The sequence below is a fragment of the Leptodactylus fuscus genome, chromosome 11 (assembly GCF_031893055.1).
Source record: "Leptodactylus fuscus isolate aLepFus1 chromosome 11, aLepFus1.hap2, whole genome shotgun sequence".
In the NCBI taxonomy this organism is placed as follows: domain Eukaryota; kingdom Metazoa; phylum Chordata; class Amphibia; order Anura; family Leptodactylidae; genus Leptodactylus; species Leptodactylus fuscus.
Window position 1 is genome coordinate 10,846,863 of NC_134275.1, and position 12,751 is coordinate 10,859,613.

Sequence of the window (12,751 nt, forward strand, 5' to 3'; positions counted from 1 at the left end):
CCCTTTAAACCATTTAAAGGGATGGTTATTATCTCATCTACAATATGACTCTTCTGGCCGGCAGCCATTATAGAGAGACAGCTGTAAACAAGTCAAAGCAAACAAACCGAACCCATCCGGATAGGCCCGGCCGCAGATCTCAACACAACCGAAACGCGCCAAATACGAGAATCCCAGAAAGGTCACATTGTTCATCTCCAGGTCAGTGAGAGAATGTCGACTTTTCTCCTACTCTTCTTACACTCCAGTCACTTCGAGAGCTGCAGTCACAATTCTGCCCTCCCAAACTTATGTGCCCACAGGCCCAACATGTATAAAGCAGTGGAGATAAGCAGCAAACAAAGCAATGTGGTGCCGCTTATCACATGGAGCTGTATCAGGGAGATCCAGACTGGTGACAAGACAAGAATTCTCTGCAAACCGTCCATGGGCAGCCCTAGATGAGACCCATAGTTTGACCCTCAGTTGTGGATGCAGCTTTGGATGTGTCTGGAGTAGAAGACTCAGAATCAGAGCAGTAAATCAAAGTCCTCACCAAAAACTGGGAAATGTGGTTCAGCCATGAGATGAATCGGGGGCTGCCCGCTGCTGTGCAGATCCCCTCTGTATATGAGCTATGAACAGAGGGGGGAGCCCCCGATCAGGAAACCCCTGCATGAGTCACAGCAGAGATGCTGTAAAGCGAGTCCTGCTACCCCTCCCCCACTTCGATGAGTCTCCAACATTGTATCAAACAGCCCATTATCTACAAACAATTCCAGATACAAAGTAACGACTACCCCCCCCCCCCCCCCATCACAACATAAAGGACACATGACAGATAATCCCTTTAACTACTACTCCCAGCCTGAGGATGACATGTTATGCTGCAGGTTGTAGTCACACAATAGCCGGAGAGGCAATGGTTGCAAAGCTCTGCTCTATGGTACGCCAGGGCAGACATCTTGGCTCAACCAGTATTCCCAGCAATGCATCAGTAGAGTAGAATACAGCGCCATCATCAGACCAGCCACAGAACTGACACCAACAGCAAGTAAAAGATGATCTGACAACCCCAGACATAGAGGCTGTGCTAGAAATGTCATAATAACTGGAGACAGGAGAAAAAGGGGTACAAGACAACGGCCCCCCAATACCTAGAGTAGACAACAACCTCCCAATACCTGGGGGGTGGGGGACAAGACAACAACAGGCTGACACTCGGGGGTACAGGATAATGACAGGCTGACACTCGGGGTACAGGATAATGACAGGCTGATACTCGGGGTACAGGATAATGACAGGCTGACACTCGGGGTACAGGATAATGACAGGCTGACACTCGGGGTACAGGATAATGACAGGCTGATACTCGGGGTACAGGATAATGACAGGCTGATACTGGGGGTACAGGATAATGACAGGCTGATACTGGGGGTACAGGATAATGACAGGCTGATACTGGGGGTACAGGATAATGACAGGCTGATATTCGGGGTACAGGATAATGACAGGCTGATATTCGGGGTACAGGATAATGACAGGCTGATATTCGGGGTACAGGATAATGACAGGCTGATACTGGGGGTACAGGATAATGACAGGCTGATACTGGGGGTACAGGATAATGACAGGCTGATATTCGGGGTACAGGTTAATGACAGGCTGATACTCGGGGTACAGGATAATGACAGGCTGATACTCGGGGTACAGGATAATGACAGGCTGATATTCGGGGTACAGGATAATGACAGGCTGATACTCGGGGTACAGGATAATGACAGGCTGATACTCGGGGTACAGGATAATGACAGGCTGATACTCGGGATACAGGATAATGACAGGCTGATACTGGGGGTACAGGATAATGACAGGCTGATACTGGGGGTACAGGATAATGACAGGCTGTAGAAGTTGGGCTCCTGTATATCGGGGTGTATATCTGGCGGTGCTGTCTGCATCTCCTTATGTCTCTGTATACAGTATAGCTGAGGTCGGCCTGTATACGGGGAGCCACTAACCTCTACATAAGGACAAAGAAGGAGATATACACGAGGTAGACTGTATACCGAAAGGTATTTGGTGACACAGATGGCCCCTATATACAGACATATAGTTACATGTATACGGGCTGTATATAGATTCTATGGAGCATATAAGGTTATACAAAGATAGATGTGTGGCCTGTAACAGGGCTACATAGGGTATATATAAACGTCTATACTGACTGTATATAGATGAGTATTCTGATATATACAAGGCTGTCAATGACTATATATAGTATAGCATATGCTTGTTTTATATAGTATCATACAGGTGGTTGTACAGGGGAAATATACAAGTATATGGTCCCTATATAGTACATGGGTTCTATACAAAGGGAATATCCAGCTTATGAATGTATATATGCTGTATAAAGAGATATATACAGAAAATACAGGCATATACCATATATAGGGGAGTATATACAGGCGTATGGGCTATATGCAAAAGATATAACCAGGAAATGTCAGATATATATGAGGTATGGGCAGTATACAGGGGGTATATACAGGGTTATAGCAGGTATACATGGGGTATATACAGTACATGGGCAGTATACAGAAAGTATATACAGTATATGGGCAATATACAGAGGGTATATACAGTATATGGGCAGTATACGGAGGATATATACAATATACGAGCAGCATACAGAGGGTATATACAGGATTACAGCAGGTATACAGGCCGTCACTCACCCACAGCTCCGTGCCCCAGCTCATGGTGTCCCGGGGGGCGGCGGGGTCGGTGGCCCGCTCAGTGCCGCAGGATAACGGGCAGTCTCCCGGGGAGGTGTGTCTGAGGAGATGCCGCTGGTGTCCGGTGTGTCGGCAGTGTGTCCCGCTCTCAGCCCCGCTCTGTCTCCGGGTAGTGCCGGGTGTATGGCCGGGTTTCGGGTGTTATCTCCGGGCGTCCCCCCCTTGACCAGCGGAGATGCAGGAGCGCGGCCAGGACGGGAGGAACCACGGGAGCGCGCACCCTCAGACAGACGCGCGCTCTACGGATGGGCGTGGCCTTTCAGCTCATGCAGTGTAATCACAAGCCCCGCCCTCAGTTGCTAGGTGGTAGGAATTGGAAGAGGGCGTGGCCATCAGGATGCTAGCGGATAACAGGCCCCGCCCACAGCTAATCTCTGCTAGGGGGCGCGGTCAGATTTGACAGCTCGGGGGCGCGCGCTACACAGGATAACGGTTTAGCGAGAGCTCCGGCAGGGGGCGGAGCCAGCAACTAGTACATAGAAACTGTAGTGAGCGCAGAAGGAGCGGCGGCGACCCCTGGCGGCCACAAGAGGCATAGCGCCACACACAATAATAATATAATAATAATAATAATAATAATAATAATAATAATAATATATCATACTAATATTATACATGTGACAGTTTCACACATAAACCTCTGACCGGATTTGGATGACATTTGTCCCATAGATACAGTGGCGTAACTAGGAATGGCGGGGCCCCGTGGCGAACTTTTGACATGGGGCCCCCCCGACACCAAAAATCTCGACTGAGTCCCTCCTACGCATTCCTGCGCGCTCTATTATGTCCCATAGTGGCCCCTGCACACAGTATTATGTCCCTTAGTGGCCCCTGCACACAGTATCATACCCAATAGTGGCCCCCTGCACACAGTATTATGTCCCTTAGTGGCCCCTGCACACAGTATCATACCCAATAGTGGCCCCCTGCACACAGTATTATGTCCCTTAGTGGCCCCTACAGGACTAAATACTGTCACCGCTGACCGCTATACCAGGACAAATTGTGGATAAAAAAAAATCTGGTCCTGTGCATTACAATTTAGTAACTCCATGTGCCTCATATTAATAACAGTTAACCCTATCATGTCCCTCACATTAAGCCTTGTGTACCTCACATAAGAGTTACTGATATGTGAGAGACATGGAGGTAATAATAAAGTATCTTCATTACTATTACCCCCATATGTCTCACATATCAGTAACTCTTATGGTGAGGCAAACAGGGGTAATGTGAGGGAGATGATGGGGTTAACTGCTATTACTATGAGGCACATGGAGTTACTAAAACACAAGTAATCCCCCCAAATGCCTGATAGTAATAAGTATAGTAACCCCAGTACGTACCTGTGTAGCTTCAGTTTCATTTTCCTGGAGCAGCTTCTTCCTCTTCTCTTCTGTGCAGGACGGAAGGGATAAGCCCCGCCTCCTCCTCTCATTGGTGGGCAGAGGACAGCAGAGAAAGGGAGGGGGGAGAGAGGGGGGGAACGTCCTGGGATCGCTGAGAGGAGCCAGACCTGCAGCAGCTTCGGGGCCCCCTGTTGGTGGAAAGTATTCCACCAACAGGGGGCCCCGATCATTATACTCGGGGGTCCGAAAAGACCTCCGAGCATAATGATAGCAGCGGTAGCAGCTGTCACCGGGCCCCTAATGTCCCGGGCCCTGTGGCAGCTGCTACCACTGCTATGGTGGTAGTTACGCCACTGCATAGATACTCTGTAACCTGGAGTAACACATCGACTACTTTGTATCCTGGTAAATGACATGGCTTCACCACTGTTGTGGATTTATGGTCACATACTATATTACACTGCTCCTGCTGCAGCCTTATCTCAGATCCCAGGTCTGTTATCTCTCTATGTAATCACACAGCTAATCCTCAATCCATTGTGTACAAGCATCTGCATATTATCTGATCTGCTCCAGGCAGTGCTGACACACTGGATGGGAAAACACCTTTAATCCAAATTTGCAGTTTGCCAATTTTAAACATGCCAGGAGAATGAAAATCTAATTTGTCGCAAACGAGAGTTATGAAGGAGCCAGAAGTCACAGAGTTCTCCTCAAGCGGAGCTGAGGGGGATCATAGACTGTAAGCCCTCGCGGGCAGGGTCCTCTACCCCACTGTGCCAGTCGATCACTGTTAGTATTATATCTACCTGTATATTTTGTGTATTGTATGTAAACCCCAAATGTAAAGCACCATGGTATTAATGGTGCTATATAAATAAACAATAATAATAAAAAATAATAATCATCGATGCCATTAACACACTCATTATATGGCATCCCAGCGAGCTGCTGAGATACCGGAACAATCACAGGCACAGCGCGAGGAATGAGTTCAGTGGCAGGATAGCTTGAGTGCTGCCAAAATGCCGGAGCAGGCGGATCATCGACGCCAACAACACGGAGACAAAGATTGCGGGCAGAGGATAGTATTGTATAATCCACAGAGGGAACCACAGGGGGTCGTGGGGAGACTCCTATACATGAATCACTGCAAGGAGTCTGCTCATACTCATGGTGGGCTAGAGGGCTATGAGAGATATGTGGTGATGTAGGGACTGACAACCTGAGACTACAGAGACTGCTGAGAGACCAAGTCCTGACTACAGAGACTGCTGAGAGACCAAGTCCTGACTACAGAGACTGGTGAGAAACCAAGTACTGACTACAGAGACTGGTGAGAGACCAAGTCCTGACTACAGAGACTGGTAAGAGACCAAGTCCTGACTACAGAGACTGGTGAGAGACCGAGTCCTGACTACAGAGACTGGTGAGAGACCGAGTCCTGACTACAGAGACTGGTGAGAGACCGAGTCCTGACTACAGAGACTGGTGAGAGACCGAGTCCTGACTACAGAGACTGCTGAGAGACCGAGTCCTGACTACAGAGACTGCTGAGAGACCAAGTCCTGACTACAGAGACTGGTGAGAGACCAAGTCCTGACTACAGAGACTGGTGAGAGAACAAGTCCTGACTACAGAGACTGCAGAGAGACCAAGTCCTGACTACAGAGACTGCTGAGAGACCAAGTCCTGACTACAGAGACTGGTGAGAGACCAAGTCCTGACTACAGAGACTGCTGAGAGACCAAGTCCTGACTACAGAGACTGGTGAGAGACCAAGTCCTGACTACTGAGCTTACAGAGACTGGTGAGATCACATATGACATGGTATTTGCCCATTGTATAGATTGGGTTATACTGGACAGCTCGGTATCTTTGATCTTGGAGCCGTTTTGATGTGCAGGATTTGGCCCGGTCACCTGTAGCCGCTATTACTGTCAAGAAGTTGGGCTGAGTTCACACTGCCATTGGAAGTCCATTATGTTAAGTTCTGCTTTCTGAGCATGTGCAGAAAAAAAATGCACATAAATAGCGTACATTATTCCTGACAACCGCTCCATTACCATCTGTGAGCCATAGGCAGGAACGTTATAAGACCAGCGGCCCCTTCACATCCCTCTTCACTCGGTTATTTTCATCCTCACGTTATTATCGCCGCTATAATAATGGATTTGGGAAAAAACGGACAGTGACGGACGACATTGACCTCTATGGCCAGCAATGGTGGTGTGAACAGGTGGAAACACAACGTGTGGTGTGAGCGCACAGCGTGGCCGGCTCCTCCGTGTCCATCACCTGCACACCCTAGACAATCCTTCTAAGGGGATATTCACACAGTGCAGTTGGCTTGCAGCTTTTAGTGCACGACCTGATATTGCCATTACTTGACGTGTTCAGGATTCTGTACTTGCACTACTATATAATGTAATATGACTGATCGCTACATCCCGGCTGAGGGTGTGTTACAGTGTATCAGCGCAGGTACAGCGTGTTCACATCTGCACCAGGATCTCGGTTCTTTTGACCCACAGGGGGATGCGAATACTGGAGAACCCGCCTACTAAAACAGCGGTTACCCGCAGACCCCCGCAGACCCCATAGTCCTCTGTACAGGACTTCTCTCTCCACTAATTTTCAGCTGAATCTTTGGCGCAGTCTCCTACATGTGAACAAAGCCTAACGCGTAGCAGCCTGGAGTCGGCAGAGGAGGAGATAGACTGCAACTGTAACAAACCCTCAGCTGTTCAGCCAGAGGGGAGCCAGGCCTGTGGGGGTAGACGGCATCTCCAGGGGTCCGTCCCTCTTATCGCACTCGGACATAGGATCACAGCAGTATTTTTGGGGTTCATTTTGATGGTGTCCCCTGGTCTTGTCCTGCGTCATAACTCTGCGGTAGTCACACACATTGGACCATGTTCACATGTCCTGGAGCCTCCGTCGCAGATTCTCTTACAATCCACAAGCAAGTCAGTGGGGCCCATTGGGTGGTGCTGGATTCTGCAGATGTGAACACAGCCGTAGTCAGTTTGTGGCGGTTTTGGACGCCATCATATACGGCGGGGCCAATGTGAATCTCAGGTGGCGTCTACGATACAGCGATTGTCGAAGGGTCTATACAAGATCATGACAGAAAACAGAAATGGCGCAGCCGTATCCAGGCGACATGGTGTCCATCATGTGGGCTCTTGTATTCTTCTCCCAGCCCCTCACCACAGCACTGACACATCTCCCCACTCTGGACTACAAGTCCCAGCATCCTTTTCAGCACGAGTGACCCGGACACAGTGAGGCTGCGCGCCCCGGAGCATGCTGGTCCTCGTAGTCCGTCCTGCCGGTGACGTCACCATCCGGGTTACTGTCAGCCTCAGGTGGAAGCGGTGACGGGTCATGTGATGGGGCGGGGCCTGCGCCCGGAAGTGAGAGGGATGCTGATGCTGGAATAAACATGGCGCTGTGGAGTGAGGGCGGCCCCGGACTACTACAAGTACTACTACTCCTACTGGTACTGCCCCTGTGCTCGGCCAGAGTCCATCATCTCGTCCTCAAGGTACAGCCCGGGGGCAGGAGGAAGGGAGAGGGCGAGGAGAGGAGGCGGGTGGGGGTGATAGGGGGAAGAAGGGTGACAGGAGGAGCGAGAGAGGGACGGGAGGAAGGAGGGTGACAGGAGGAGGGAGAGAGGAAGGAGGGTGACAGGAGGAGGGAGAGAGGGACGGGAGGAAGGAGGGTGGCAGGAGGAGGGAGAGAGGGAGGAGGGAGAGAGGGACAGAGGGAGGGAGAGAGGAAGGTGGGTGACAGGAGGAGGGAGAGAGGGACAGGAGGAAGGAGGGTGACAGGAGGAGGGAGAGAGGAAGGAGGGTGACAGGAGGAGGGAGAGAGGAAGGAGGGTGACAGGAGGAGGGAGAGAGGAAGGAGGGTGACAGGAGGAGGGAGAGAGGGTGACAGGGGGAGGGAGAGAGGGACGGGAGGAAGGAGGGTGACAGGGGGAGGGAGAGAGGGACGGGAGGAAGGAGGGTGACAGGGGGAGGGAGAGAGGGACGGGAGGAAGGAGGGTGACAGGGGGAGGGAGAGAGGGACGGGAGGAAGGAGGGTGACGGGGAGGGAGAGAGGGACGGGAGGAAGGAGGGTGACAGGGGGAGGGAGAGAGGGACGGGAGGAAGGAGGGTGACAGGGGGAGGGAGAGAGGGACGGGAGGAAGGAGGGTGACAGGGGGAGGGAGAGAGGGACGGGAGGAAGGAGGGTGACAGGGGGAGGGAGAGAGGGACGGGAGGAAGGAGGGTGACAGGGGGAGGGAGAGAGGGACGGGAGGAAGGAGGGTGACAGGAGGAGGGAGAGAGGGGCAGAGGAGGGAGAGAGGGGCAGGAGGAGGGAGAGAGGGACGGGAGGAGGGAGAGAGGGACGGGAGGAAGGAGGGTGGCAGGAGGAGGGAGAGAGGGACAGGGAGGGAGAGAGGAAGGTGGGTGACAGGAGGAGGGAGAGAGGGACAAGAGGAGGGAGAGAGGAAGGAGGGTGACAGGAGGAGGGAGAGGGGGACAGAGGGAGGGAGGGAGAGAGGAAGGTGGGTGACAGGAGGAGGGAGAGAAGGAGGGAGAGAGGGACAAGAGGAGGGAGAGAGGAAGGAGGGTGACAGGAGGAGGGAGAGGGGGACAGAGGGAGGGAGAGAGGAAGGAGGGTGACAGGAGGAGGAAAAGAGGGAGAGGAGGAGGAGGGGGAGAGAGGGACAAGAGGAGGGAGAGAGGGACAGAAGGAGGGAGGGAGAGAGGAAGGAGGGTGACAGGAGGAGGAAAAGAGGGAGAGGAGGAGGAGAGAGAGAGGGACAAGAGGAGGGAGAGAGGAAGGAGGGTGACAGGAGGAGGAAAAGAGGGAGAGGAGGAGGAGGGAGAGAGGGACAAGAGGAGGGAGAGAGGAAGGAGGGTGACAGGAGGAGGAAAAGAGGGAGAGGAGGAGGAGGGAGGAGGGTGACAGGAGGAGGGAGAGAGGGACAGAAGGAGGGAAAGAGGAAGGAGGGTGACAGGAGGAGGGAGAGAGGGGCAGGAAGGAAGGAGGGTGACAGGAGGAGGGAGAGAGGGGCAGGAAGAAAGAGAGAGGGACAGGAGGAGGGAGAGAGGGGCAGGAAGAAAGAGAGAGGGACAGGAGGAAAGATAAGATAATCCTTTAATAGTCCCACAGTGCGGATACTCAGTATGTTACAGCAGCCTAGTAATACAGAAGAAGTAGGCACACGTATGCTGAGAAGAGAAGATATACTAGGAGTCCATAGCAGCTAAGGGACAGAAGAAGAAAGAAGGAAGACTGCAGGGTCATAGTCATTAGTTCTCTGTGCGGAGTCTTTGCTTGGTCTGATGTAGATTATACAGCCTGATCGCGGTTGGGAGGAAGGACTTGCGATAGCTCCTTCTCACACTTGGGGTGAAGCAGACGTCACTTACAGTGCTGCCAAGTCCCATCAGGGTCCCATACATGGGGTGGGATTTGTTCTCCCGCATGGAGGTCACCACAGACAGTGTCCTTCTGTCACCCACCACCTGTACTGGGTCCAGGGGGCTCCCCAGGACAGAGCTGGCCCTTCTCATCAGCCTGTCAAGTCTATTTCTGTCCCTGGTTGATATACTGCTCCCCCAGCAGGCCACACCGAAAAAGATGGCTGAAGCAACCATAGAGTTGAAGAAGGCCCTAAGTAGTGGCCCCTGGACTCCGCAGGCCCTCAGCCTCCTGAGCAGGTAGAGTCTGCCGTGACGCTAAGGGCCCATTCACACGGAGTTCACGCTCCATGTATTCTGTACATTTTACACGTGTAAAATGTAGTTAGCCATTGAGTTCAATGGCATGTTCATATAACACGCGTCTTTTTGCGTGCGCAAAAAGACACACGTTATACAAACATGCCATTGAACTCAATGGCTAACTACATTTTACACGTTTAATATGAACAAAATGAGCGGAGCGTCTACAGAATACACGAAGCGTAAACTCCATGTGAAGGGGCCCTTTCTGTGCAGCGCCTCCAGGTGATCAGCCCAGTCCGGTTTATTATTGAGGATCACGCCCAGATACTTATAAGTCCTGACTATCTCAATACATGTCCCCTGGATCTCCACCGGGGTCGGAGCACTTCTCCGTTTACTAAAGTCCACCACCATCTCCTTGGTCTTCCCAGCATTAATCCTGAGCTGGTTCTGCTGCCACCATTCTACAAAGTCCCAGTTTAAGTCTCTGTATTCCCTATCGTCGCCATCAGTGATAAGGCCGACTATAGCAGAGTCATCGGAGTACTTCTGTAAGTAACAGCTGGAGGAGTTGTGCCTAAAGTCAGCAGTGTACAGTGTGAAGAGAAATGGGGCAAGAACTGGACCTTGTGGTGCCCCCGTACTACAGATCACAGTGTCAGACACACAGTCCCGGGCTCTCACATACTGAGGGCGGGTTGTCAGGTAGTCTAGGATCCAGTAGGACAGGTGATGGTCCCCTCCAACAAGGTTCAGCTTCTCCCTCAGTAGTCCTGGCTGAATGGTGGTAAAAGGTCTGGAGAAATCAAAGAACATTATTCTCACAGTGTTCCCGGGTTTCTCCAGGTGAGAGAGAGCTCACCTGGGAACACTGGGGAAAGAGAGTGACAGGAGGAGGAAGAGAGGGACAGCAAGAGGGTGACAGGAGGAAGTTGAGATTGAAAGAAAAAAGAGGAAGAGAGTGACATCAGAGAGGATAGAAAACAGTGATATAAGAACATAGGGTGTGGGTCATGTGACCAGTGGGGGGTGACAGATGACAGGAGGGGGATGTGTGAGTAAGATCGGGGTCACACTGACATTATGTAATGTTTGTTGCTCTCATCAGATATATGTCCGGTGCAGACCCCTCCCCCCACGGACACTTTGTCCGTCTTCTGTGTCCATTACCTATGACAGTGACTGACATGACCGACACTGGTGTGCACATCACCTTAGAATGCCTTCAGAAACAGAAGGGTTAATAGATTATTTTTGTACCTGTAAATCCCTCAATATTCGGTGTGACCTTTGCCTTCACCTCGGTATTTCGCAGAATTGGGCAGGGAGGTTGTTCCCGCCGCCTTCTTGAAGAGCTAAGCCCAGATCTCCTGTGGATGTTGCTTGCTCCAATCCGTCTGACTTTTCATGTTATCCAAGACAGACTGGATGATGATGAGGTCGGGGTTATATCTGTGGGGTCGGATCATCACTTCCAGGATAGCTAGTTTATTAACCCTTCGAGTTCTGAGAACTTTCTTACTGTGCAGCATTTTTCCATTGTTGCCTAAAATTTTTGCTCATTACTGTTGGTGACATGAGGGCGGTGTATAAGGCTGGAGGTGAGTGATGAGAATATGGAGGGGGGGTGTAGTATGTGACAGGATGGGGGGGAGGGGGCTGTGTGTACAGGTACGACCCCTGACCCCTCTTTCTCGCCCACATTCAGGATGATCCGCGGCAGAAAGTTCGTCTGAACACTTTTGGCTTCTTCACCAATGGCTACATGAATGTGATGGTCAAAGGCCTCTCTATAAAGGGGTACAACAACCTCCCAGAAGTGGGCAACTGGCTGGTAAGTGGCCCCCTGCTAATATTATGGACCCCATTATTTGCTTCTTGGAGGCGTCACCCAGCTTTTCTGAGGTCCTGAAGTTTACCCTGCCATTTATCTGCTCTCCCCATCACTGGACAGGTCTTCAGTCCAGACTGTGGGAAAGCTGGGTGTCCATTCCTTTGAGCACTTGTCGGGTTCCTGATTTTTGGGGCGTTTCTTATGTTTTCTTATTGCTGACTCCTTCGTTCTCTTCTTCTGTAGTTTGGCTTCAGCTTGGATCGAACCAAGAATGACGGATTCTCCACGTATCTGGTAAGAGTCGCTCCTTAATCAGTGGAGATGGATCCGTTTGTATAGCGCCTCCTGTCTATGGGGATTACATAAACCTAGGACACCCCCGGATCTCAGCCCCCCTCCTGATCCCCCCCGCTGCAGTTTGTATAGCGCCTCCTGCAGACCCTCACACAGTCTCCTGCCTGGCTCATTTAAAGGCGTGTGTCCTTCCCCTATGCTGTACACTGCAGCTCTGATCACACATCGCAGCCGCCTCTTCCTCATCATATCATTTTATTAATTTGTGCCTTTTCTTTCCAAGGACCAAGAACCCCATGACTGTATCTTGAAGAATATGGACAGTCGCTCCAAAGACGCCGCCCTCCTGCAGCTCAACTTCTCTGTTTCAAGGTGAACTTTTTTATTTTTGCTTTTATTTTTCTAATGTCGCGTGTATTTCCTAGGTAACGATCATCTCCACTTTCCTTCTCTTCCTTCGTACTCAGTGTTTGTCTGAGCACCGCTGATGCCAACCTTCTACCCCACATCACCTTCACAACCCTAAAGGAGGACACCAAACCTTCTGCCACTAAGAGCGCCCCAGAGAAACCAGAGCCCACGCCGGCACCAGCAAAGAAAGTGCGCAGGGAGGCAGGTAGGAGCGGAGCCGCAGAATTCTGCAGATTGTCTGCTCTCAGGTGGCAGATCATTGGTTCATGTGTGTATATGGAGCAAGCTCTGTATTCTTGGAGATGTCGTGTTGGCGTCCTGTACTCCTTATTACATCTCCCGTAATGCCGTGCA

At 51.3% G+C, this 12,751-nt stretch overlaps 2 protein-coding genes across 18 annotated transcripts in view; one reads left to right on the forward strand and one right to left on the reverse strand.

The window, feature by feature from the left end:
- Window positions 1–3,017, reverse strand: part of FNBP1 (formin binding protein 1) — a 57,943-nt gene extending 54,926 nt beyond the window's left edge. For 15 of the 17 annotated variants that reach the window (XM_075260718.1, XM_075260733.1, XM_075260732.1 and 12 more), the window contains exon 1: window positions 2,721–3,017. In XM_075260718.1, the coding sequence (XP_075116819.1) occupies window positions 2,721–2,744 (24 nt within the window). In that variant the 5' untranslated portion in view covers window positions 2,745–3,017. The remainder of the gene's footprint in view (window positions 1–2,720) is intronic. The other 2 variants (XM_075260728.1, XM_075260726.1) reach the window with 1 other exon arrangement.
- A 4,488-nt stretch (window positions 3,018–7,505) lies between these two features.
- The window catches only part of GPR107 (G protein-coupled receptor 107), a 29,360-nt gene continuing 24,114 nt past the window's right edge, over window positions 7,506–12,751 (forward strand). The window contains exons 1-5 of the mRNA XM_075260221.1: window positions 7,506–7,682; window positions 11,567–11,692; window positions 11,936–11,986; window positions 12,270–12,358; window positions 12,454–12,602. Coding sequence (XP_075116322.1) covers window positions 7,581–7,682; window positions 11,567–11,692; window positions 11,936–11,986; window positions 12,270–12,358; window positions 12,454–12,602 — 517 coding nt within the window. The 5' untranslated portion in view covers window positions 7,506–7,580. The remainder of the gene's footprint in view (window positions 7,683–11,566; window positions 11,693–11,935; window positions 11,987–12,269; window positions 12,359–12,453; window positions 12,603–12,751) is intronic.